Genomic DNA, 27,044 nt, shown 5'->3' with positions numbered 1-27,044 from the left:
ATGGGATGCCAGTCCATCACAGGGCACACACAGACACAGACACACAAACTCACACCAGGGCCAGTTTTCCCAGAAACCAATTAACCTACCAGAGTCTTTAGACTGGGAGGAAACCCCCATGAAAATTGGAAGAATATACAAACTCCGCACAGATAGCTACCGAGGTCCAGAATTGAACCCAGGGCCCCAGCGCTGCAAGGCAGCAATGCTACAATTTTGCAGTGCTCCAAATTTAATGTTTATAATTTAATTTGAGAATGCATTAGTGTATTCAAATGAGAAAGTATTGTTTTATCCAGCTTCCAGTTTGAATGGTTGATTGTCTTATATATTGTCTCTTTCCCAAAAATGTATTCCACAAGTGAAATGTATAAAGTACTTTACTAATTAAAATTCTTTGCCAATAGTAGTATGATGTTAAATATACATATATAGATATATCACATCCAAGGTTCAAACTTATTATTTGAATTTCCTATTGATGTTTTTTAATGAGGAACTAGCTAGCACCAGTTTCATAATAAATAAAATTCAAATCTGCATTCCTAAAGATTACCTTGAAAACATATCTGAAGGCATACTTTGGTCTAATAATCACGGTCTTCTTCCACTTGAAACTAAATAACAAATCCTATCTACTGCAGCTGAAATCATAGCTTAGTTTATCAGGCAGTTTTAAGCAATTATTAACTGTCAGACTCCAATCAGGTTCTTTGTGAACTTTATTTTACGTGTTTACATTAGCTTCAGTCAGCTATGGCTTTTTGCATATACTGGGATATTCAAACAACCAGTGCAGCTTAAAATTAACATCACTGTAAATTTCCCAAGGCAGTTGAAAAAGGTTAATTGAGATCTTTAACACTCCACCTGTCATGCATAAATAATACAAAATTACTTGAATTTGTTGAAATATGGATTCAAATAACATTGACAGTAATCATGTATATTAAGCTCCCATACCAAGAACTTACAGAGCCTTATTATGTCGGGGGTTTTTTAGCTGAGAAATCTTAACTCTGAGATCCACTGCACAGATTGTTTTCAATCAGCAGGATCTCTTTTCTTTAATTGACTGCTATTTATGTTGTTCAATTTAGGGAGAAAAGTGGTTCATATATACCTAACACAGCTCATTCTTTTCTTTTTTGCATTACAGTCCTTTTAGAGTTTTTTTTAAACTTATTTTAATTGTACTTAGGAACACGCACACATTGCAATATTTGTAAATGTACTGTAAAATCCCTAATATACTTTTTTTAACAGGGAGATAGTTAAAGGTCAGAACCATTGGAGTGTTGACATACAGAGTGACATAGTGGCATAGTCGGCACTATTCTTGTGATTTTAATGAGTTAAACTCAGCATGTCCATATCTGTTTCATAATCATTAATGATCATTAATAATAATCCTGAGCACAAATGCTAACCAATTACCCATGGATTCTGAAGTGAAGCTAAAAGTATACCAATAAGTCTTTACTTTCAGAATGCAGTATTAATATTCACTGTTTTACAAAAAAGTAATTAATTTGTGCACTTAAATACAAACAGTAACCCTGCACTCTGATGGCGTATGTAATACGCTTGCAGTATAATTGTATTATACACACCTATACTCCATGAATTCCAGTTCCTTAGCTCTTGCAATTTGTAATTCAAACAGAATAGAAGCAGTACACAGGGTGCTTCTCTTCCATATTTGAATATTTTACATTCTGTCAGGCTTAAACAAATGAGAAGTCAGTTTATCTTTAAAAACCCATGTGTTCTTTTGACTATTTTAAGGCAGCATAAGTAAATAGGATGTTTCTAAAATTAGTTTGTGTATTGAAATAGCCATGTGAGTAAAACTGTGCATCATGGAGAAATGAAATTTGGTAAACAAATGTGACAAAGTAGACAAAATTGCAATGACAATAAACGTACATGCTAGAGTACACTGCAACATGTTTACTAGTGAATTAACCCTAGATGTGCTGCACACTCTCCAATAGGCACTGAAGTCATTTTTGCCCCAGGGTGTCTACTGTCATTGTTAATGGAAATGTGTTCCCTGTGGTCCCATTAGTATAGTATCTGCAAAGAATTTCTACATGGTACACAGTTCTCATTATATGTTTTGCTTCGATAAGGTCAACTAAACCTTAAAGCACCATTTATTATCTTGCACATTTTCCTTAACATTATGTTGTTGTTTTTTTTTCCTGTACAGTTTACTTTATTTTTTATGTTTTCATTGAAACATACATAGATACACATTTTCAATAGCTCTAGTAATTATCTTTGTAAGTCTTAAAAAGCATAGATATTTCTGTAATTTTTACATTTACATTTTTACAGTAAATGCAGAGGGCTTCCTCATTAGAATTAAATTCATAAGCCTAGAAAAATGCACCCATACTTCATAGTTCAGCCCTGAGTGGTAGGCTGATATTTATACAGTACCTTGGGCACTAAAACAATAAACACTGCAGTAATTCTGCTCTTTCTGGGAATGTTCCTATTACTGTGTTGTAATTCCAAATTAAAAGAGTGCTAAAAAAGTCTGTACATTCTCTTAGAAAACCATACAAAAAGGTCTGCAGTGTTTTCTAAGAAGGACATTAGCAAACATCCAATGACAAATTCACCGAGGTTTGTTAAAGAAAAAATAAACTAACGTCACTTTACATATCACTTATCTTTGTTTACTCTCACAATATTTCAGTTATTGTTGATGTTAGCAGTTAGCTGGTAAAATATCATATAAGACTATAATCTGTTATCCTGTTTTAATGGAAGGTTTTTGGTGATGGTCTTTCTTGTCAAACTTTAATGAGTCCCCCATTTCTACGATTAATGTTTCATCTGAAGATTTCTTTCCTTGGAATTTTCAGTCTACAGAGTATCATTGTTAATCTCGACAATGGCAGACTTCCCTAGTTCTTGCTGGTAGCTGAAAATACAATAACCCATCTTATTGATGGCCACTACAAACAGAAGTGTAGAATATATCTTTTCATCCATTTTTTAACCGTTTTATTCAATACAGGGGAGTCTATCCCATGAAGCAATGGGAGCAAGGCAGTTTACACACTGGATGTGTTGGCAGCCCATTGCAGGGCACACACAGACACAAAAACACTCACTCTCGTTTTCTCAGAAGAAAATTAACCTACCAGTATGTTTTTGGATTTGTGGGAGGAAACCCAGAGAACAAGGGGAGAACATACAAACTCCACACAGATAAATGGAACTGAACCCAGGGCCCCAGATCTATGAGGTAGCACTACTAACCACAATGCCACAGTGCTGCCTCTATCCATTATGTATTAAAAGCACAACAAAAGCAGAACCGAAAGTATGGTTAATTTATTGAACAGTCTTTCACCAAATGCAACATTGTGTAAATTGTTTATTTGTAAGCACAGCTCTCTTTGGCATGATTGGATTGGCTATTCAGTAATTCGGCTGTCTGATTTTACGGAAGTGTTACATTACACTTGTGGTTTAAGTATCACATTTCTTCTTGGAGACATACATCTAAGATCGTTACCATTTTTAAGGGTAGCTATTGAGGATGAAAACATTAAGCATATTGTTCATGCTGTCAAATACCTCTTAGTTATCTCTTCTTGACTACTTACTGTACTTCTAGTACAGCTAAGAAACACAGCTACTGTATATGGCGTATACAGTAGATACAGTATAATAATGCATAATGGAAGTGTAACAGTGTATGGTTTATATCAGTAGCTCATTTGCCACATAATGTTATTCTTTTCAGAAAGTGAAACAATAGGTTTGTTGATTGAGTCATATTATCCTATTCCTTGGAATAACAAACTACTGAACTGTTTCATAAAAACACCAGGTGCTTAGTGTTTGGTATTTGAGTTGAACTAAAACTTCCCAAAATGAGTAGTTTAATAATCTGATTAAAATACTCATTCATAAAGACATTAATTAACACAAGAACAGCAAAAGATACAACCTTGCCAGGCTTGCATAATGAAGATCACTTGGTTGCTGTCAGTGTGATTGAAGGAATTCTGCCTGTTATGGTTGTCCAAAGAAAGAAATGTTCTGTTTCAACAGTGATTCACATGTTCAAAGGTCATTCAGTGATAGCTTTTTGACAGTTGAGACTTCATGAACCAGGGGATGTCTGAGGTGGTAGCCAAGAGAGTGTTTTTTTTACCAATTAATACTGTTTTGCGCCAGATCATTTACTGCTGTCATGGTGAGGTGTGGGGAGAGATCTGTTCTAACACAAGAGCACATTTAATTCACTGTATTAACATATTCCTTGATCTAAAACATTTTGATTTTTTTGGCAGGGCAATGCAAAAGTACACAGTACAAGGATCACAGATTAACAATGCCAAAAAAATGATCTTGCTGGGGGCAGCTTTTTCACCTGACTTGTTCTGTTGGACTCAATTTGCTTTTAATAACCAGAACTAACCAGCCTTCACCAGCTGGCTGTGGCTATATGGGAAGAGGGGCAGAGCATCTCACATATTTTATCTGTGTTCTGCTAATTTATATTTTTTTATCATTCATGTGGCTAGTGTTGGTCATTGAAATGTCTATGTGTATCTGAAGTGAAAAGAAAGACAATAACTCCCTTACAGTTTTGTCATAAATAATTCTCTTCCAGAAGTGTTGATGTTTTTGCATGTTTCTATTATGCTGTCAAAGCTTAACCTCTTTTAAAACTATTTTGCTCCCTTATGAAACTATAACCCCCCCCAGGGATTGTATTTTGGCAAAATACAATGATTCTTTAAATTTTGTGCAAAGGCTTTTTGCCACTGCACATAATTGACTCCATGCTTTCTGGATGTGAATGAAAACTGCCAAATAAAGCTGAACAATGAGAATCAATTTAAAAGGTCTCATGCAGTATATTTTCCTTAAGAATATAAAACATTTTAAAATTGAGAAATATGTAAACTGTGCTTAAGATACAATCTAAAGTTTCTATTTAATGTCTACTTTTAAGTTTGGTACTTGGGGGGGGGGGAATGTTAAAATGCTTCAAGCTAAATAGCACTTTAGAAGCTTTAAAACTGTTACTTCCTTTTCTTTCTAGAATGAACCATGCTCCAACCTTTGGATATGAAAAAGACGTTGGGAGTAGAACTACTCATCACCTCATTTACCCAGAAAGTGCCAAAAACTTACCAAACTCAACCATGTTGGTGTTGATTCCCTTTAAAACTCTTGACCTACAGTGGATCATCAGTGCACTAACCACAGGAACAATTACACAGTAAGTGAAGAGAGACTGAGAATTTAAAACAGTATTTTTGAAATTTAGAATTCTTTTTCTACTTTTTCTAGTTTTTAATGGCTGTCTTTGAGTAGTTCAAATTTCAAATCCCTATTACAAGTTAAAAGTGAATAACTTTTTCTGTTACACTTGTATCCAGTTATGCCTTCAGCAGATGTCGCGAAGCTACTGAATGATGTCGATATTTTCTTAACGACTACCCACTCATTATGGTTCACTGTAGTGTGTTTCCTTTTCCCAGGCAATGGGATAATACAGCAGACTATTCCCTGTTTTGACTCTCTGTTTCAAGACAGAGAGTCTTCCAGACCAAAACCATAAAGCTCTTACTTTGTGTAGCTAGAGCTAAAACCATGTAGAGTATGTTTGATTTCAGTTTTGGGTCATGACTGATTAAATTTCAACCTTTTAAAACTATAAAATCATTTTTATTTTTATTTGTTAGCACAAAGGAGATTAGTACTTCTATTTGAGCAAAACATATGCTGCTTGAGTCATCAATTGGTAACCCTAATGAAGAAAAGCTTGAATGAAAATATTATTTGTGACTTTCTCTGTCATTGTGCTGTGCATCTAACTGAAGAAAATATCACACCTTAGTTTAATATTGTAGTATTGATTCTTACTACCAGTATTTATACCTTTGATGAACTGTAACTAAATGTCTAGTTAGCACTAATATCCAGGTGTAGATTCCCATTGTGGTGTTAAGTTTACATCATTCAATTTCACCAAATTTGTAGGGTATGAATGAATGTGAACATTGTGTATAAATACATGTAATTATTTTTTGTAAATGTGCTATTGATACAGGCAGTGGGTTTCATACATTTACTAAATTTTAATTCCTAAATGCTGTAAAATATTAATATACAGTATATAATTAAACTTGGGGTTTATGAAAATTGTGAGTAACGGGAATTGGTCAAGCAGCTTCGTCATTAACTAAAACAAAATAATCATAACCCCCAATTTGTAAAGATTTTGCCAAGAATATACCGAAGCAGTTGGTATAATTAAGAGGCACATAAATTCTAACACTCAGTTACACAAATATTTATTAATAATCCTCTGTGCTCACACTACATTACATACAACATAAACATACAACACATACATTTCCCTATGTACATTACAAGTTTACAGACAAGGCATTTCAGACACCTATGTCTAGACCAGCCAGAAAGCCCCAGACTGCTACTCAGTATTTGACTCGTAAATAATGCCTAAAAGAAGAGAGAAGCTGCCTTCTTAACTAAATATAATACAACCTATGATTAAATGTCTGTCTCTGCAAACCCAAAAGCCTCAAAATAAATGGGAGACTATATTTATTACTATCTCCCTATTCTAAAAAGCACCCACTAAGCATGTGAGGCTGTTTTAAACTGAAGAATTCCAAGTTCCCTAAAAACTGTAGAATAGCAAACTCTCTTAGCTAGGCTCAAATACTTAGCTCCAATAGGGTCTTTTCAGATGACCTCCCTCCTGGCATACACTTCAAGTTCTCCGTTTGCTCCTGTCTCCTCTCTCTCTTGTGGTCTCTCCTTTTTCCCTGTTCTGTCTAGATCATTTATCCTACACTTCTGACATTCTTAATCATTTACCCAGAACTTTATCAACTAAGGTAAACCAGAAGATTCTTTAGATCACTGTGTCTCATACCCAGAACAACAAAGTAAGCTTCCCTTAGTTTGAAGCTTTAGGAAGTGGAAATATTGACACAATCTTCACTGCGTTGTCTAAATTCTTAGAGACACCTCCATTGTTATCCATCAGCCTGTAACAATGTTTACATTTTTGTTGCTAGATCAACTTTTTAGTTCACAGAGTTCATGAATAACTTCTACAGTATGTTGGGAATCAGTATGTCTTTATCTTTTTACTCAACAGCACGTACATGCCAGTGTTATCCAGGATAAATGTCAAAAATGACAAGGTCAGTGTTTATTTCTGTTTAAGTGTTTAAGACATTTCATTGCCAGCAACTACTGCTGCACGCTGTATTGTTGTGCATTTGATAAATAAACTTTGATTTGATTTATTTTGAAGGTAGCTAAATGTGATATTGTTTACCTTCCTAAAAGATTCACAATTAAAGTCAAACTTAAATCACTAAAACACTAATCATGGTTCTGTAGGAACAGTATTAGTTTATTCCTTAATCACAGAAAGGAGATGGACCCTGAACTTTCATTGAGCAAATGACAGTGATCTTACTTAGTCTAAAAACCACAGTGATAGCTAACAATGTTTCATGCCTCTGACTGTAGACTCTTGATGACATTCCAGAAATCTAAACTTTTTATGCCATAAGATATATAATGAGTTATCAGAAGCATTGTACTAATTTTAAAACTATGCTTTGGATGCAGGTCCTGATCTACAGCCCTACATTCTTCAAGTATGTTTTTGAGAACTGGCTGGAAAATCATGGCAGATATCCTTCCACGGGTTTCCTTTCAATAATGTTTGCTGTTCATCTCTGTGATGAGGTAAACTGCTACCTTTGTTTTTTTGTTGTTACAGTTACGTTTGAAATCTAGGAAGAATATCGGTCTAAACATTCACGCTAACATATCTTCTTTTCAATTTATCTCATTATGATGATAGCAGTGGGTATTGTATTAACCCATGGAAAGATTCCAGTGGTTCATTGCTCTTCAGCTCTGTTATGTATATAGCATAGTTCTTCTTTTGCGTGGTCTATGTAGGAAGTTTATCTATTCTGTCCTGCTGACATCTGAGAAAATTCAGAATGTGTTTTGCATTTTATTACCTTTTGCTCTTAGCAGTAAAAAGCTTCCATGAACCTCTTAAAATGTCATCCTACTGACATCTAGTGGTGGTGCTGTGCTCTACAATTGTTTGATGTAGTGTATTCACAGACTGTATTCATATGATATATTCAGTCATATGAATACAATCTGTATCTATCAGATATGGACCTGTTTTTAAAAACCATTGTAGAAATTTAATCACAAGTTTCTTTGACTAGGTGAACGTTTTTGGATTTGGTGCAGATGAGAAAGGAAACTGGCACCACTACTGGGAAAACAACCCTTTAGCTGGAGCCTTCAGACAATCAGGAGTCCATGATGGAGATTTTGAATACAACATCACCATGTTGCTCTCCGAGACTGGCAAAATTAATATTTTCAAAGGCAGATGATGCCTGGACAACCAGGATGACTTTACATGAATGCAAACAGGTATAATTGAGCAGCCTTAATATAATTTATACATGGAGAGTGAAAGTGGAATGGGAATCTCTTCATAGCTGTTTACAAAAGAAGGGGGCTCTTGTTAACTCTGAAGAGTGCAGCAGAACTACTCTGAAGAATTAACATCAGCACTGTTTAACAAACGTGGAGTCTCTGGGATGCTTGTCCTGCATATTCTGATGGAAGTGATATTTGCTAATCACACACAAAGTTATGTATATTGCTGTTATAGATGGTTGGGAGATTTTAAATACATGCAGACTGCCACTGTTTCTGTGTGGAAGACTGTTGGTTACTTGACAATAATTGTCATGGGCAACATGGGCATCTTAGGCCCTATAGACAACATAAGATGGACATTTTCAGACAGGCCTTTGTATGCCAGCAGTATGAACAATACTCATTAATGTTAGCCATTTCCTGACTTTTTATATTGTTTTTAATCAGATTTGAACAAAGCTTAGTGGTTTTATAAACCATTTTTTAAAGAAAAATATTTATTATTTTACCAAATACTTTACAAACCCTTACCAATGGAAAAGTTGTGTTCATGCTAAATGTTGGAAAGGGTCTATCAATGCTTTAAAATTGATGTTTTGTTTGTCAACGAATTTTAGTGGGTTGTATGTATTACCAAAAGCAAGAGTTTTGGAGTGGACTGCTAAAGTGGACTGATAAGCCAAACTGAGCAGCTGTTTAACATAACCTGCAGAATTGTGATTAAACACCTACCTTAAAAAAGATTTACTTTTATTTGTAATAAGTCACATTACACTGAGGCTTTTAACACTGTTTACATTTAGATATATTGATTTTTTAAGCTGTTTCCCATCAATATTGCAGACTTGGAAAATCTGAAATTTGTCAAATCTTTAAAGCAAATTATTTTAAGATTGTAATTTGGTTTCAAACTAATCATTACTGTACTATCAATACATGGCCTGATATCTGTTAGAGAAATTCAGTATCTATACGGTATGTGTGGTGTGGCCTGCTGCATGAAGCATTACTATAGTGAGAAATGTTTATACAGTAAAAACCCAAATTCTACCAGACAAATACTCAAAATAAATCTATGATGACGACAGCTTGTGTTGAACAGGTGTATTGCTTCAGTACAATGGACACTACAATTAAAAGCTGAATTAGTCATTTGTAATTAGGAAGTGCATTATAGTTTGAATTGAAAGCAGGTGTAAGTGTAATTGGACCCTTAAGAAAAGGAAATGTTTCAATTATAAACTTTAAATTATAAAATGGATTTTTGGAAAATATGAAACAGTATCAACAGTGTAATTAAGGGACATTTTGTCCTAAATCATTGACCTTGTTCACCATTAAGGACTCTTGCTTTTGGTTCAGAATTCAGTATAAATGCCTAGGTAATGAAGTCATTTACTGAAAGATATGAATAGGTAGTGGGCCAAATTAATCAAAATGTATGCACTTTGATTTCTTGACTGGCTGGTTGCATGCTGAATTTTAATTGTGAAGTATAAAATGTTGTTCTAAAGTCTGTGTTGCCCTTTAGTGAACATTGTATGTGAAATTTCTAGTTTTATGATCTTGTAATTCCTTATCTTTCATTGAACTTTTTCTAGTTCTCATGATGACAGTTCATTTAGCCTGTATTATGTCAGCTTCCTGAATTCGTTTTTTTTTTTCATTATTCCATTGCACTGTGGAGAGACTGCAAAGTTCATGGTAATGAGGCTTTTCAGGGGATATTAATAATTGTTATGGAGGTCTATAAATTAGTATTTTAAGGCCTTGCTGAGCTTAACTGGTTGGGAACCGTTAGTAGAAAATTATTTTCACATAACAAATCTGTAAAGAGGTTCTCGAACTGTGGATTTAGACTTTTTTTATGAATGTCCCAATTTGCTGCCCTCCAAAAGTTAATATTATCTGCTTTCATTATTTATAGTCTTTGTTTCTAGTCAGCCTAAGGGCAGACTTCAACTATTTACAAATTTGGAGACATGGAAGGAAATTGAAGGGACTTTGCAAATACCACAGGCACACCAGGAGAGCTTGGAAAGCACACAGATAGACTCTCTGCATCTTGTAATAATGGAATGAATTGCAAGTGAAAGGTTTGTCTATTATGTTTAAGGTTGCTTACTTTCAACATTGAATATTTATTATATTCATTAACCGTTTTATTAAATAGGTTTAGTAATTGAACATTTTAACTTATCTCATGATTTGAGTTATGTGGCAAAAGGCCTTTTGTGTTATTTGGAGTACTTTCTGTGCCACTTGCGATTCACATTGACAATTCACCATATGATAGTTGCTTTAGGCATATTCTTGCAGTATTCTAACGAATTTACTTTTATAAAATTATAATTATACTTAAACATTTGCTTGTTACATTTCCTTGTTTCATCTCAAAATATAAATTTTCGATTGCATGTCTTTTTACAGATAACTCGCATCAATAAAACATACTGTACCTTTAGGAGTCTTTTATATGGATCCATGCACAGATGGCTGTATGAATCATCCAAGCGATTGACTTAATTTCTTTACAGAGCTCTTCTGGCAAGTTAAGTTGCCAGTTACAATACATTCGTTTATCAGTATCACATCTCCTTTTCCACTGTTTCTGCTCCCAGCTCTAATACATAGTTAGAGGAGTGTAAAATAATAAAAAGGTGAAAACATAAGACAGTGATCTGTAGAATTTATCATTGGTAGTTCAAAGTAAGCAAGTTGAAAGTAAGCAAGCCTACATCTTGTGCACACAGAACTGCTTAATAGGGAAGGATCTTGACTCTTCTATGGAATTTAAACATTTCTAGAGTAAAATGTGTGGATATTTCAATTTTATGAAGGATACAACCAAGTAAGGTATGAAGTGTTTGTCAGATGTGCTATCTGAAGAAAGAGCCCATGCTGCAATATGTAACTTGCATGAGCCACATTGGCCCACTATTATAAAGTGCCTTAATAATGTCTAATATGATTTTAAACAGATAGCAGTGAATCGTGCCTTCTTAATCTTTCATTACTTTTATGCTTTATACCGTTTTTCGTTATTAACATGTAAGTGGTATAGTGTTACTCTGTTGAAAATGTGTGTTTTTTTCTTTTTATTAGTAGTGGCTAAAATATCCCCTTGATTTTAGGACACTTGAAAAATGTTTCAGATAACCCCATTTCTCATCTCCTACTTTCAGCATAACATACTATAACATTCCATAGAAGAATTTTCAGGGTAGGTGAAAGCCTTTTCACTGCAGTGAAATCAAAAGACAAAAGGATTTTCATTTTAATCAATTTTCTCTTTTTTCTTTTGGCTTTTTGATGGAAGGATGCATTACCTTTTCTGTGAGGGATACGCTTCTTAATTAGCATGAATCTGAGCCTAATTTTTTTTTGTAAGGAAAATAAAGAAATGTAATTCTCAGTTTAAAAGCTGCAGTATATATTTATTTTGAGTGTGGTGCCATGAGACCCTGTTTTCCACAGACAACAGCACATTTGACATGCAGCATTATTCACAGAAATACTGTGCGTCCTTGATTAGGCCAGTGACTAAGCACTGGCAGATAGTGCTTACTTTCGATATGAGGTGGAAAATTCTTCAATATTTATGATAAAACTAAATACAAACTAAAACAATGTTTCTGCCACTTGTTTTACTGACATTTATCATGGAGACGCATTCATTTTTAAACCACCCACTCTTTACTGCAACAAGATGGGGGAATCTGAGAGATATTTGTTTTGCTGTGCTAAACTTGGTTGTTTAATTAACAAGTTAAGCTCATTAAAAGAAAGAAAAATATAAGCAAATCTAATTTACACAGCTTTTGATTTGATCTAGGCCTATGTCTGTGAGTAGAACAGGATTATCATAACTATTACATAAGGAGAAGCAAATCCATCCAGCACTGTGTCCTTTTCCATTATTTCATTTAGTCGTTCTCAAGTTTAAGTGTATAGTTAGCAATCGGTAAAAGATATTTGGAACATGAGCTATAGATCTGGTCTCTTTTCTGTTTTTTCATGCTCTGGTAAAACTGGGTAAAAAGAAAAAATAAAAAGATACCAATTATGGAGTCATCTTCAAGAAAAAAAAAATCTTTATGTGGAGATTATTCTTCACATCTCCCTAACTAATCACATCACTTCAAGTGAAAGACTTGATTATCAAGTTCTAGTATATTGAAGTGGCATTTCTTGATTCTTTAATGACACAAAACTAAGTTTCTTATAACCTTAATTAGTTTTAGTCAAATTTTTCTGCTTTAATATTTATATAGCTTTTCTTCTCTCAGCCACCACCTTAAATTTTTCTTATTAGGTAGAAAAGGAGGTATTTTGCACATAATATCACTTGAGTAAAATCATTTTTAAAATGTGAACATTCAGTTGATAAAAATAATGTTGTACAGCTGTAATCCTTTTCCAGCATAAATTGGTTGTGAGAGACGTGGGTTTGAATTTTTAAGACTGTTTTCTATGAAACCTCATAAAACTGACAATAATTGTAAACAATGAGTAATTTAGTGTTATGTGTTTTGTGATTTCCCTTTACTCACCGTGCCTTCAACTTAAACTAATGTGGAATAAGTGTGAGGCGCTTTGTTTAATTTTATGTCTTTGTATTTTTAAAATGCTGCTGGTTCCTGTTTTTATGCTTTATAAAATGAATCATCGGTTATGTGGGAAAAGGCTTTTTTTCATTATTATGAGTACTTTCTGTGACATGAGCATTCATATCAATCATTGACTGTCCCCCACATGTTGATAGCTTCAATATGTACATTGTTCTTATAATATTTCAAAATTATTTTTAAAAACACTATAATTATTTCTTGGCTTGTCCCCTTGTCCATCTCCAAATCTGTTTTTTGGTAGAATACTATACATCACTCAAATCAATAAAAACACCTGACTTATATACAGACTGTTGTGTGAATCATACATTTGACTGACTAACTTTCTTCACAATTTTATTTGACTATTTAACACTGGTCAAATTTACAAATAACAATAACTTAATTATCAAAGATTCATGTCCTTCTGCACTGTTTATGTTTTTATTTCCAATCCTGAATAATTTTAGTGAGGAACATAAGGAAAATACCGGGGTGAAATACCTACAAAATATCATTGATAATGTATTAGGTCTAATTCAAAATGTTATTTTTCTCAGTATTGTAAGAATAAGGTGGGAGCACAGATTTCTAAATGAAGGGTTATCTGCTAGTATTTAAAATTAAAAAGTAAAAAGTTGATTAAAGTTTTATTGTACATGGTAAGACTTTTTGCCCAACAAAGAAGCTGCAACTTGTTCTGAATTGTTCTGCTATAAGGGCTATTCTGCCCTCCAGGAATTAAATAGTTCAGTTAGAAGAGCTTGACCCATCAGATACTGGCCTGGTAGCCTTCTTATATGCAATATCATGAAAAAACAAATGAAATTATTGCACATTCCAGTTAAGTCACGGATTCATTCACACGCAGTCTTCTACACATTGACCCAGTTTTCCCAGTGGCTGATTAACCTGCCAGTATGTTTTTGGACTGTGGGAGGAAATCGGAGCACCTGAAGGAAACCCACGTGAGTCCGGGGTCAAGGGTCAAGGGTCAAGGGTCAAACACTCTGCCACCATGCTGCTTGTTGCTCGTTTATTTAATAAATTAAAAGTAAAACCGCGAAGAGATCAATGCAGTAATTGTTCAAATGGAGGATTGGACGAATTCCTCCAAACAGTTGATTATAATTGTAAGTGGCAGTGTGTGTCTGAACTATTCACATTATGAATTAAAAAGTTTTCTGTTTACTTTATAATGTGAAAGTTAATGTTTTCTTGTTCACAGGTAGGTAATTGAAATATAAAAGACAGGATTTGTTTTCCTGTAAGAAAATATATTTAGACAATGCTTTCATGAACTGTAACTTCACAATACAGTATCCCTTTTTAAGCACCTTAACCTCCAGTGCTCAACTGACCCCCTTATAATAGGAATTTCTGATTAAAGTGTGACAAGGTAGAGTAGAGCCACAATAAAGGGATGAGAAAGTGTCATCTAGTCCAGTTCCTCTCACAGAGCCTGGACATGCATGATCTCTAATTCCTAGATGCCACATATTGCCCTAGTTCATCCCACATGAATTTACGTGTTCAGTGGGATATGTAGAAACTACACAAACTATCACACTTGGACCTCCCTGTCAGTTGTTTTGTAGTACACACAATTAGCATACTTTTCTGTATTCCTTGTCTATACAAAACAGCGATATTGTTTTTTGATCTTCAATGATGTCTCGATCAATGTGAAACAGAATTCAGCAAGCACTGGACTGTTTGTTAACCCACTAATAATAAAGAATGAGTCCTGGGTTTGACCATTTTACCCTACTGATATGCTCATTATGAGAGGAACTGCAGGTTCAAACATTTGGTGTCAGTGCTGGGCTGAAGAGCCGATGGTGCAATTAGAGTGGGATTATTGCCTCTAAATCAGAATCCCCTTTAAAAGGTATTGATCCATCATTAAAGATAAGATAAGATCACTTTATTAACCACATACAATTTATTGCATTAGGAATTTGTCTTTTCACATACCTCAGCTTGCTCTCCATGAGACACACAGACAGGGAGGGAAGCTTGGGGTCAGAGCACAGGGTCAGCCATTGTACAGCACCCCTGGAGCAGCTGGGGTTAAGGGCCTTGCTCAGGGGCCCAACAGAGTAGGATTCCTCTGTCGGCCATGGAATTTGAACCAGCTACCTTCCAGCCACAGGTGCAGATCCTTAGCCACAGAGCCACAGCACCGCCCAGTGTTTCACCAGAGGTAAGTCCATCTGCAATGCTGAGGTAACATATCAACGGTACAAAGTCATTGTTCTCTTTTAAGTATATTGGTTCATTTCTTTCTTGAATATCATCATAATAGACATTCAGAAGATGAAGCCACCTCATGTGCAGTGCAATAAGTACTCAGTGCTTATGTGCTTAAGCACCACCTGATTATCAAGGTTAACTATAAAGGATTGAATTACACCAAATATGTATAGAGTGAGAAGTTTCTTTTAATTCTTGGTACATCGTTTTTATAGCTGAAAGTCTTGGTGCAGATGATAAAAATGAATGTGCCAAGTACTATGCTTAAAATTTAGATCATGCAGAATTGCTATATATTTCAAAATATATTTCATGAAGATGTCGAAGAGACAGACTCAATAGTCTAATCTACTGTATGAGGAAAAGCAGACACAAAGAACCTGCTTGTCTGTGGAAAAGACATGTTCAACCAATCACAGGAGCCTTCAAAGGTACCAATAAAATACGTGGTCTTACTGTAACCCCATCAATTTAAATGTGATTCTCCCAGGACAAGCCCACTTTCCAGTTCGAGTACTGCTGAGAAAAAGGTTGCTGGACAAGATGGTCCCATGTCTGTGGTAGGAGTTGTTTTGTTTTCCTTTTTTATTCCTATTTATATCAAATTAAAATAACACATGACATGTTTTAAGACTCAAATAGAAGTATAGAACTTCTTGTATTTTGTGGCTGAATTGGAATTTTGCATATTGCTTTTCATATTTTTTCCCCATTTTAATCAGTTTTCAGACCTTTTTTTTAAAGTCACACAAAATCAAGCTTATGTATTACTTAAAAAGCTGTGTTCTATTAAATTGTAAAATTTCAGTATTTTGCAGAGCATTTTGTGGTTAACATCCATTTTCTATACTAGTACTACTAGTACAGTAAGTGGCCCTGAATGTTGCTGTTGCCTTCAGGTAGCTTTTTCTTGGTTTTTACACACTAGGATTTAAAATGGAAGTCTCAACATTTTTTTCTGTTTATGTATGTACCATATTAATTTTTAGGAAGTTTTATTTATAGAAATCATTAGTTGTGATACTTCCTGAAACATTTAAAACAATCAAGCCAAACGTTCTGTCTGCGTTCATATTTTTTTCACAAAGAAAATGCTGATGATCTGGCAAAATGAACTTTCTAACAGTAAATAGGCAGGATAAGGATCTCGTCTTCCTCCCAAACTTCTCTCATCTACATAAGTATTGCAGGACTTTCTTCGCTTACCTCTTTTGCATCCCTCCTACCATCCCATCTAAAGTCTTGCAGTTAGCTCCCCAGCTCAATCCTCGCAATAGTAAAGAGGTTTGAGTAGATTATTCTCTACCATTCCCTCAACTAGGTGAGTTGTGCGAGATAGTCTGTTTTATCCCTCATATTCATTAGGATCTAACTAAACTACTGAAAGAAAATATACTAGACCTACTGTATCTGTAGAAACCAATGATCATTTAATCAATAGACCAATAGACCATTCTGCCTGCAAACTGCACGAGAGTTGCGGGTCACATTAAAAGATAATAAATAATCTTACATTGAGTGAGAAGGAGCTTATGTTAAGCTAAACATTTTGTGGAAACAATACATTTGTGCTGCGTTGTAACTTATTTATCATCCGGGTGCATCTGGTATCTTAAAATGTAATATATACAATTTAAAGATGGCTGAAAAGGGTATTTCTAGTTCGTATGTGTAGCAAAGGTACAAGAAATCACATTAAAACAGAGCTTGTACTGTTTTCCAGTAATGCAAGGAATTTCCAGATCTTCATTATCGTTGCCTCTCCCATGACAATCAAATAGTAATGTGTGGTGGTTTATAATGTTTAACCTTTTATAGTATTATCCCACTTCACCCAATTTTATGTACTGTAACTGAAATGTTTAGTTGAATCACAAATGATCACCTGAATGAACCATGTTTAAATCAATGTATATAACATAACGATAGCGTTTGTATGCACTTTTTACTCAATAAACTAAGTACATATTTAATAGAGTAAAGCTTTTTTTTTTGCTTTAAGTTTTTACCAAAGAACGTTTTGCAACAGTTCACTGATTCCTAAGACACAAATAGGAAATACATCAAGGAAAAACTCTTGTTTTTTTGGGAAACTGCAGATGGAACCCCCTTTTTAAGCTGCTCTTTCCTGTCAAAAAGCGAATACAGGGGTTCGGCAGTGGCTGCAATTATCATTCATACTAGATTTGTCCCCCATTTGTAGACTTTGGCCGGTTATAGCCCACCCCCTCTATCCCAGCAGAAGAGTAAGCCAGGCATGTGATTTTCTTTCACCAAAGGGCTTCATCACCATTTTGTTTCAAAGAAGGTAAAGCCTCCCTTCATGTCTTTTAAAACATATATTGTTTACTCATCTGACAAGAGCTCTCCATACACATTGTGGCATACTTTCATATCCTTGTACCATTGTGGTATACTTTTCCTATCCCTTTCTTGAGAAAATATTTGCACCATGCCTAAGTCACCATTGATCCCCTACTTGGTGAGGTGGCAGTGAATTTAAAAACATGGATGAGAACATTTATCACTGTACATATTTCTTATTTTTCATTGCTTATACAAGAAGGCTAATATATATACACAACTTTATACATTATTTTGGTTTTGTTACTTGTGCTTTTTCCAATCAAGTTTTCAAAGTATGCACAAAGAAGAAGAAAAATGAATTCCTGCATGGGTTATCTCAAAAAGTTTAAAAAAAGATGCAAATGGTCTTTTTATTCCACTAGAACTTACTATTTATTTTGTTCTGGTAGCAGAACATTATGTAAACAGAAAGAAGAAAGGACCTTTTTAAAAAAGAAATAAATTAAAAGCATTATATCACAAGAATTGTTGTACTCATGTTAAGATTGACTTATGTAGTTGTATGAAAACAAACAGAAACAGCACATGCACACAACAGGAAAACCTTAATATAAACTATGACAAAAGTGAAAATAATGAAATGACATTATTTGCACATAGTTTTCCATATTTAAAAACTGCCATGTTGCTAGTTTTGTCTTTTTTTAGCCTATATTAATCTTGGCTCATACGTACTACAAAACTTCACCTCTTAAACATTTTCATTGCTGAGCTTGTGACAATTTCAATATTTTGCACTATGGAAAACTCACAGATGTGCACTGATGATTTAAATAACAAAGTTAAAAAAAATACTGCAGATGTATGTAAATGATATACTGGATTTATTCATTAGGAACACTTCATAAACAATTCTATCGTATCGTCATATTTAAATCCACTCTAGATACAAAAATAATATCACAACAATATCTTCTTGACCTAAGCTAATCAGGGATAATGAGGCGTAGCCATGAATGCTGAGAGGCAGAGAGGGTCACATCAATCCGCATTGTACATGTCTCCTGAGGAAGGCAGGCGCAGGTGTCCTCCTGTCACATTGGGGAGCAGAGAGAGGTCTGGAAGGCTGCCCATCCGGGAACGTAGCTCTTTTCGGACTTGGGAAACCTTGGCCAACTTGTGCTTATATTCCTGGAACGGTAAAAACACACATGCAGGTCAGTTCCATGATGTTTTTTTAGTTGAATTGTCAGATAGAATAGGTGGACACTGCCTAACCTCATAAAACTGATTTTGACTCCAAAAAAGTTATGTTTTTGTCCTTGCCTACAAACAGAAAAATAATAAAACTAGCCCGTTCCTTCTCCTACTTCTGCTTTTTGCAGTACCCTGACAAAGAACAGAGAAGATCAGAGTTGGGTCTGTGGTACTGTTAAGGTGTTGTAAAAAAATTAATTGAAAATTGTGCAGATGATCTATGTTGCTGTCAAACAACATGAGAGGTGGAAGCACAACCCCCCACTACCCACTTGAAGACAACAGCAATAATCTTGTACAAACATGTATTTGTCTCTGCCAAGTTGCATTGTCACTGGAGACCTGAGACCACTTGTAAATGTTAAAAATGCTGCATAAAACCAGCATTTAAAATCTACACTGTAAGAGATAAGTGATATATAGATAAAGATATTTAACGTCAACTACTTTAGTACAATGTCAGGCAACAGTGGAGTTCACTACTCCACTTAACATTACGTTATTGCTTGTGTAAGATTTGCAAATCACTTTACTGGGATTTTACTTTACTGACTGGAATTTAAAAAATATTGCTACAAAAAATATTTCTACAAAAAAGTGCGGTAGACACTGTACACACTGTGTTATCTAAACCTCTAGACACACAGAAAGGTCCTACAGCAGCAGCATAACACTCTCATAACAAAACATCACAATCAAAAAGAACGTAGCTTTGGTAAGACTGTGCAAGGTAGGTTAGGAAGCTCTGCAGAAAAAAAAAACTATTCAGGTTACATTTTATAGAAGGAATTGGTATATATCTGCATTATAATTGGTAAACATGGAATGGATGTACTCATTTACTTGAATGGACTGTCTGTTCCTAAATATTCATCAAATCATGAAAATATTTCAACCAGGCATATTATTTACAATATAAGTATTTTAGGAAAACTAACACTTCATTAAAAGTTTCAACCATTTTTTGTCATTTTACTACACTCATGAGATTGCAAAACTGTTGTCTCTTCCTGCCTGGCAATATAATTATAAGCTCATCAACATGACCTGGACTGTAGTTTTACTCATTATGTATAATCTAAACAGACTTCACGACATTCTGGAAAATCAGTTATCCAAATGAAGATTCAAGGGACTAAGATGCTTATATAGAACTACCAAATAAGACCACATAACATGAAAAAAAACTCATTTTTTTCACAAACATAAAAGGATTGTGTTCAGAAGCAAAAAAAATAATGTATTGGAAGTATTTTAACCTAGTAGTCAAAGCATGAAAGGCAGCCATCCATTTATGGTGCCTCTGAACATTTTAAATTGAATACCAACCACAATTATAAGGCAGTGAATGAGAGAGGGTCTTTCAGCCTGATAACCAACAGTACATTTCAAAACTATATGTGTTGTCAGTAATGGGATGGCATGTAATGGAATCGTCTCTCAACCTAGCTGACATCTGCTACATTTCTGTTATTCCTATCCTGCCTTCCTTTTTTACAAATTATCTCCCTGTTTTTCTTGAAGTTATGACCTATTAACCCAGAAAACATGTTCACAAGGAAAGTGTCCTGTCTCTACAAATGTCTTGAAATGTTTAGGAAATGTGGTGAGGAAATGCAGTGGAAACCTTCTGTGGTCTGAACCTTCAACCATTGACTTTCTACTGTGTATAAAAACCTGAATGCTTTCAGAAAATATTCTGAATTGTTATAACACTTTCCCATGTGCACATGTAATCTGCTTAGTACTGAGTGATGATTTCCTTGAAAAGAAAAATTATCCTGACAGTCCCATTGAGACCACCTGGCGATTAATAGATATTTGAAGGATCATTTCCAATTGTTTGCTGAAAGAAGTCATGGTATCTGCTTCGACAAGATGGCAGAATAGCATTTTTCTGACTCCTCAACCCTTCTACTTACACTAAAGTTAATCATATGCCTTCATCATAAATCATGGAAAAGTATTGACCAAACTTAAAGCGACAATGGAAACAATTGGACACTAACATTCAAGTAACATTTTGTATAAAGCCCATTGTACATTCAGCATGAAAAAGACGGTGATCGGCAATGAAAGATAGGAAGATAAGGAGCAGATTATCTGGATTGTGATCCCTAGATTCAAAGACTTCAATTTTACAGCCAGTCTCATAGCCTGTTTGCAGAGGTTGTGGACGTTTTTGTACAAGCGTGTTGTCCTCAAGCTATAGTTTGTTTCCTTTGCTCTTTTCTCTGCTTTGAGGACAAGATGTTTCTCCTCAAAGCAGGCCCCTGAAAGATAAAGGCTATGTCACTACTGAAGCTGGTTGATGACCAGCTCCTCCCAAGCCTCCTGAAATCCATGTCTTGTTTCTTGAGATATGCCTTCAGTGTGTCCAGGCTAGCAGACATTTTGCATAAGGAACAAGCAAAGCCTTATTCCACGCTGAAAAGAAAAGAAACACAATATTTCGGCTGTGGAGCCTTCTTCACATGTCTTGAACATGTTGCATAAGGATCATCTCCTCAATGGTGGTTATGGTGGCTTCACCAAAAACACTTGCATTTGTGTGGCACTCTTCTTCCTTAGTGCAGGAATTTTTCCAGTGATATTGCTGGGCTCTGGAGGTGACATAGTATCCAACAACTATGAGCAGAGCAGAGATGATGCACCTTGATTTTTGTGGCCTGGGTCATGGTCAGTTAAGATATGCCTCAGCGGTTTTGCAAAAGACGTATTTACACACTACCAAGTTTAAGGAAGTGATCAAAAGTCTCCAAAATCTGTTCTTTGAAGGCGAGTTGAAGAGGGTCACATGCATAGTCTGGAGCAGGATGAGAACCCCTGACATCAGCAGGATGAGATCTCTTGCAGCCTAGACATCATCCCCTGTGTGCACAAGTATTGTCTGGTGTATTGAATTCTGTAGAGCGGCCAATTCTGGCAGCACCCTCCATGAGGTTTCACAACTGACAGTCAAAAGCTGCATATTCACTCTGCTTTCTTACAAACAAATACAGCTTGAATCACAGCCACATGCTGCACCAACCAATTCTTGGTGTCCAAGGAAGACACTGGATTCAGGACACATTGAATGGATTTGCAGTGTTGAACTGCTTGCAGAATTTTCCATTGAATACTGAAGAGGAAATGGATGATGACTCAACATTGTCTCAAAATACTCAAAATGGTATCAAAAGACAGCCAAGAAACATAATTTAACAAAGAATCTGTTCTCCACAGCAATCTTTTTACGTATTACATAATTTAAGGGTGGATATTGGAAGCATTATCCAAACAGTTAATGCCAAGGTTTTGAATTTGAAAACCTCTCTAAATGTGGACTCAGGTTTATTCCGTTTATGAATTCATCCATCAAATTTCCCCTAAGACTTAAAAGACTACTGCTTGGTACTTAATCCTGGAACAGTGAAGTATGAAAACACAATCTGTGATGCCCTTTGATTTATCAGTAGTAAATGATATATCTGATATATGTTCATGATATTACACTGTTTTAGAGCCTAGGCCTGGGCTTCAGAAATGTATGGGTAATATTTTAAAATATTTTATCTTTAAATTTCAAGAAATTAAAAAATGATTATGCAAGATAAACATACAAAAAACCTTTATTTGATTTATAATTCGCTTTAGATAAAGTCTACATTTATTTTAGATTCACCCATATCTTTTTAATGCAACTTTAATGTGGCTAAAGTTTTAGGATTTTTGCTCCATAATATAAAAGCAAACTTCAGTTTTAATGCAATTCTTTAAAGCTTCTATTAGATAATTTAAAAGTTGGAACATGAAACCTTCTGCAAATAACTCAAAGATCAGGGTCAGGGGCACACATGATTGATAGAGTTTTGTTTCGAAAATACAAGTATCTACAGCAGAGGTTCTCTATCACATTTGTATCCCTCTGTTAATATTTTATTATTATTAAAGTAGATAGCATTAATAAATATTTTTGAAGCTTTCACGTTAATTTAAAGATTCAAATGGCACAGGGCACAACAGAACCAAGACTATTTTAAAACAGCAAATTTAAAAAAGGTGTTAGAAATACTTATAATTATATGTAAAATATCACAAATCTGAAATACTGTTCAAATGTTTATGATTGTGTCTAAATGAGTCACTAGTTTCTGTTTACTGATCCATGATAAAAAAAAACTAAAAACACAGCTTATTTTACAAAATATACTTTCTAACCTAAAACTATGCCCAAAACAAACCTGGTGAGTGTGAACCAACTACTCACCAGTATATGAAAGAAAATCCAATCTAATCTATTCAAGGAAAAAACACAGAAGTAGATGGGTAATTTGTTAATTCAGTTTTGAACTAGATTTTTTTTAATTCATATCTATTGAAACTTATGGTCTGATTGGTATTTAAGAAGCCAAGAAGCCAGTCAGAAAACTGAAGCTCTCAGAGCACCAATTGCATTATATCACAACGTATACCGTCTCACAATTTAACAAAAAAAAAGTTAAATTTGTATCTACATATTTGGGACAAAACCCATTAAAAGTATTTTATGCATATCCAGCTCATTCTTTTGCCTGTTTTCTAAATTGTTTTTGAGATGCGTGAAAACGTGAAAAGATTTTAATGAGTTGGCGTTAACCCTGCACCTGGAGAATTACTAACCCACCAATTTAACTGGTAGTGATTCCAGACCTGAAATAATTGTGAACAGTAAAACAGGTGATTTATTCAATTTTAGATCACTTCGAATCAAAATCTGAAGGAGCAGAGCTGCCTTAATTAAACAAATTACTTGCTTAATTGGTGAATAACTTACAAGTGTTCCTGATCTTTAAAACACAGGTGGTCCTGGATGACCGATAAGACTGGAGCTCTCCAAAAACATGCAAGACCACTGGTAGAATGGCTCACTGGAACATTTTAGCATTTCCTCTAGGAGTGAGGGAAGAAATGTTTGTTGGGAATGCCCTTTTTGCATATGAGTTAATTCTTTTATGAAAGTGCTCAGTAAGACCAGAGGTTATTCAGTTTGATCACAGTTCCCTTTATACTAAGTTTTGTTCATTTACTCAACAAACTGCAATGCTAGTATGAAAGCAGTTTTTGGCTTCATTTTATTATTGGTAAATCTGAGAGTGCTACTGCCACCTGAGGAGTCCTCTTGTACTTCATCTGTGAGAACACAAGAATCCTAAAAATTGGGATGCTAAAAGTCTGCCATTATGGAGATTGGTGAACCTTTTAAGGAAACCCACAGACTTAGGTAAGTGTATAAGAAATCCTCTAAACTGCAAGGCTCAGACCAGACATGATGGTTTTATCAGTGTGGTCTAGGCCAAAAAAAAATTTGGAAGAAGCACTTGCTTCTCTCAAAAGGAATGGAATGTAAATTTTATCATGCTTTTAATGATGTGCATGTGGACTTCAGCATCATACACTCCTCAGAGGTGTATCACTCTATAGATCCATTGATCCTACCACTTAGGGTGATAGACCCAATTTGTCAAATCTGGTAAAAGGCTTGCTGTGTCTACATCTCGATGTTAGTCATTTTCCTTTTTAACATATGAAGGTTACAAACTTATGAACACTCTTCTAAACTTTGCACCTTGTTTGGTTACTAGTAATCTGTTGCTTTAAGGATGGCTTAAATTGCCTCTTGATTGCCTTTGACAGTTGCTAACTAGTTTATTTCCCACATCTGCCAACGATCAATACAAAACTAAATTGGATCTGTTCATTATAAAGTTACAAAATGAACTGGGGGAAAAAAACCTCAAATTTGAATCCAAGTCTAGGAAACGTAACTTTAAGTATTGAGTACTTTAAGTAAGGATCATGTTCTCCTTAAATTGAATTATTACCTTTGTCTTCAGTTACATCATACAACACCGTTAAACTTAAATACTCAAATGAAAACAAGGGATAAACTAAATGAATGTACTTTAAGTAACTGACCCCTGGTATAAAAATATGACCCTGGTCTTATGTGGCAAATATCTTAAGACCCACTCAATAGTTATATTATAGTCTTGGTAGGTCCAACATATTACCACTGAATACATTTTTGGTATAGCACATCCCAACTAAAATATATTGGCCATAACACTTTTTTTAGCCATTAAAAAGATTTGGGCTTGAAACCTATGAAGACCTGACAGGAAGAGGTCTTAAATGTATTCAGCAAGAGATCCAAATTGTAATGCTTCAGTATTTTCTTTAATGGAGTAGAGGTCTGGGCATATTAATGTGAATGTGAAAATGTTGAGAAGCCAGGTATAACACCACAACAACTCTTCTAATAGTTGTATAAAGACTAATACTTTAATCGTAATCTTTAATGCTTTTCAAATACCTTGTTTTTTTTGGAGGTCTCACAGAGAAAAAATATTCTTTTAATCAGAAAACCCTGAAAATGCTTATGTGTTGTTAACCAAAAGGGCTTAAACCCCAAGGACTGGTGCACCACATAAATCTTGATATTCTAGTCAAGAACACACACGCACACACACAACTCTTGGCTTATGTGGAAACCGTATGAGGTGAACTTCAGAGTATGCTTTTCACGTTATGTTTTTCAATTTCATAATCGTACTGTTTACTCAGCTTAAACGTCATGTAACAATCTACATGATTACATAGGGCAGCAAGAAATTCTAAGAAAGATACGGGCCATGTTCGGGTAATTCTAATATAGCAGAAAATTTAGAAATCCCATTTTCAATATTTATCTTAAGTAATGGGTAGCATGTTCAAATCGGATATTAAGATGTACGTTTCTAAATGACAGACTGTATGTTTTAAAAAATGAAACTAATCGGAATACTGAGAACCCACAAAGAGCACCGATCCATCCATTTTCTAATCGGTTCATCTAATACAGGGTCCTGGGTAGATGATGCCCATCTCTGCAAGCAATGGGCACAAGCTTACACCCTGGCCGGGATGCCAGTATGAAAAACATTAGCTTCCCAAATTAGAAGACCCTATATGATGGTTAAACATTTGGAAGAGTTAGCTTTGTTTTTCCTTTCTCCGCAATATTCACACCTTGATAATACCTTTATATCAAATCTGATGGAAAATACCTTCAGAGAACAAAAATGTTTGTATAAACTATGCCTTAGTGGACCAGGAAATTGCAGCTTTTTCCAAAGAGTAGAGGAGATACTTTTAGAATTTCAACTGTTTTCTGAACACCACGATAGGAAAAAACTAAATGCAATCAATTTATCCCACGTGCATTTCCAAAAAATGCTGAAAGACTTAGAAGTCAAAACCTTCACTCCATTAAGACACAATATAAACACTATTTAACTAAATGCTTTCCTGATGAACTGATACATGTGCACTTGTAATATAGAAAATTTTAAATTAGTGGTGTACGTTTTCAATCAAATACTACAATAATTCCTTAGAATCTCAACCCACATAGGTGAGAGGAGCAGAAATGATGCCAATTGAACTGTAGTTGACATTTTATACACAGGCCGAAAGAAACCTATAACTTGGGATATGTACGTATGGGTTTTAAGCTGTCGGATATACTGATAAAGGTGCTTTTTAACCAGTTCTTATCAGAAAAAAGTATGTAAAACTTGAAAAGGCTGAGCTATAAAAAAACAATGAAGTGGGACCATTAAATTGTAATTAATTGTTCTTTAGGGCCTCCTCCTCTATATTAGAAAAGGAGATTTCCTGCATCCTTTTTCCTGCAGTCACCAGCCTCCCAAGCTGTACACAAGCTCAGTTTTACCCCCTATAGTGAATTTGCATAGCAGTTTAAATAATACCACACCCACAGTCAGTTTTTGGATTTTTATTTTTTCTTTTTTTTTACAGGATACTTTGATAAGATGACGACACCAGGAGACATGTCCTTGCTCAAAACCTGTAATAGAAGCTAGACAGTAAAGAGTTAATAATTCTTCCCACCACAAGATGTTTATATAGATCTACTTACCCATGTGTAGAACAAGCTCCCTCCAGGAACCCCCTCAAATGACAGTACCTTATAAAAACCTAATTAGCTTCCTCTAAACAAACTTTAGAGAAAAACTGCAGCAACCCCTAATGACTACACTTTTGACTCCTGAGTGGCAATTAATATGCTTAACATTAAAATACACA

General features: G+C 34.9%; 2 protein-coding genes across 4 annotated transcripts in view; one reads left to right on the top strand and one right to left on the bottom strand.

Moving 5' to 3' along the window:
- LOC148822617 (CMP-N-acetylneuraminate-beta-galactosamide-alpha-2,3-sialyltransferase 1-like) overlaps nt 1-13,420 on the top strand; it is a 50,614-nt gene extending 37,194 nt beyond the window's left edge. For both annotated transcript variants that reach the window (XM_088929086.1, XM_088929087.1), the window contains exons 4-7: nt 5,081-5,260; nt 7,175-7,220; nt 7,657-7,776; nt 8,280-13,420. In XM_088929086.1, the coding sequence (XP_088785212.1) occupies nt 5,081-5,260; nt 7,175-7,220; nt 7,657-7,776; nt 8,280-8,453 (520 nt within the window). In that variant the 3' untranslated portion in view covers nt 8,454-13,420. The remainder of the gene's footprint in view (nt 1-5,080; nt 5,261-7,174; nt 7,221-7,656; nt 7,777-8,279) is intronic.
- A 4,665-nt stretch (nt 13,421-18,085) lies between these two features.
- Nucleotides 18,086-27,044, bottom strand: part of rprd1a (regulation of nuclear pre-mRNA domain containing 1A) — a 29,918-nt gene continuing 20,959 nt past the window's right edge. For both annotated transcript variants that reach the window (XM_088929085.1, XM_088929084.1), the window contains one exon: nt 18,086-18,869. In XM_088929085.1, coding sequence (XP_088785211.1) covers nt 18,720-18,869 — 150 coding nt within the window. In that variant the 3' untranslated portion in view covers nt 18,086-18,719. The remainder of the gene's footprint in view (nt 18,870-27,044) is intronic.

Source organism: Atractosteus spatula, chromosome 12 (assembly GCF_055471065.1).
Source record: "Atractosteus spatula isolate fAtrSpa1 chromosome 12, fAtrSpa1.hap1, whole genome shotgun sequence".
NCBI lineage: Eukaryota > Metazoa > Chordata > Actinopteri > Semionotiformes > Lepisosteidae > Atractosteus > Atractosteus spatula.
Note: the sequence above shows the minus strand (reverse complement) of the source record. Positions and strands in the feature narration are given on the sequence as shown.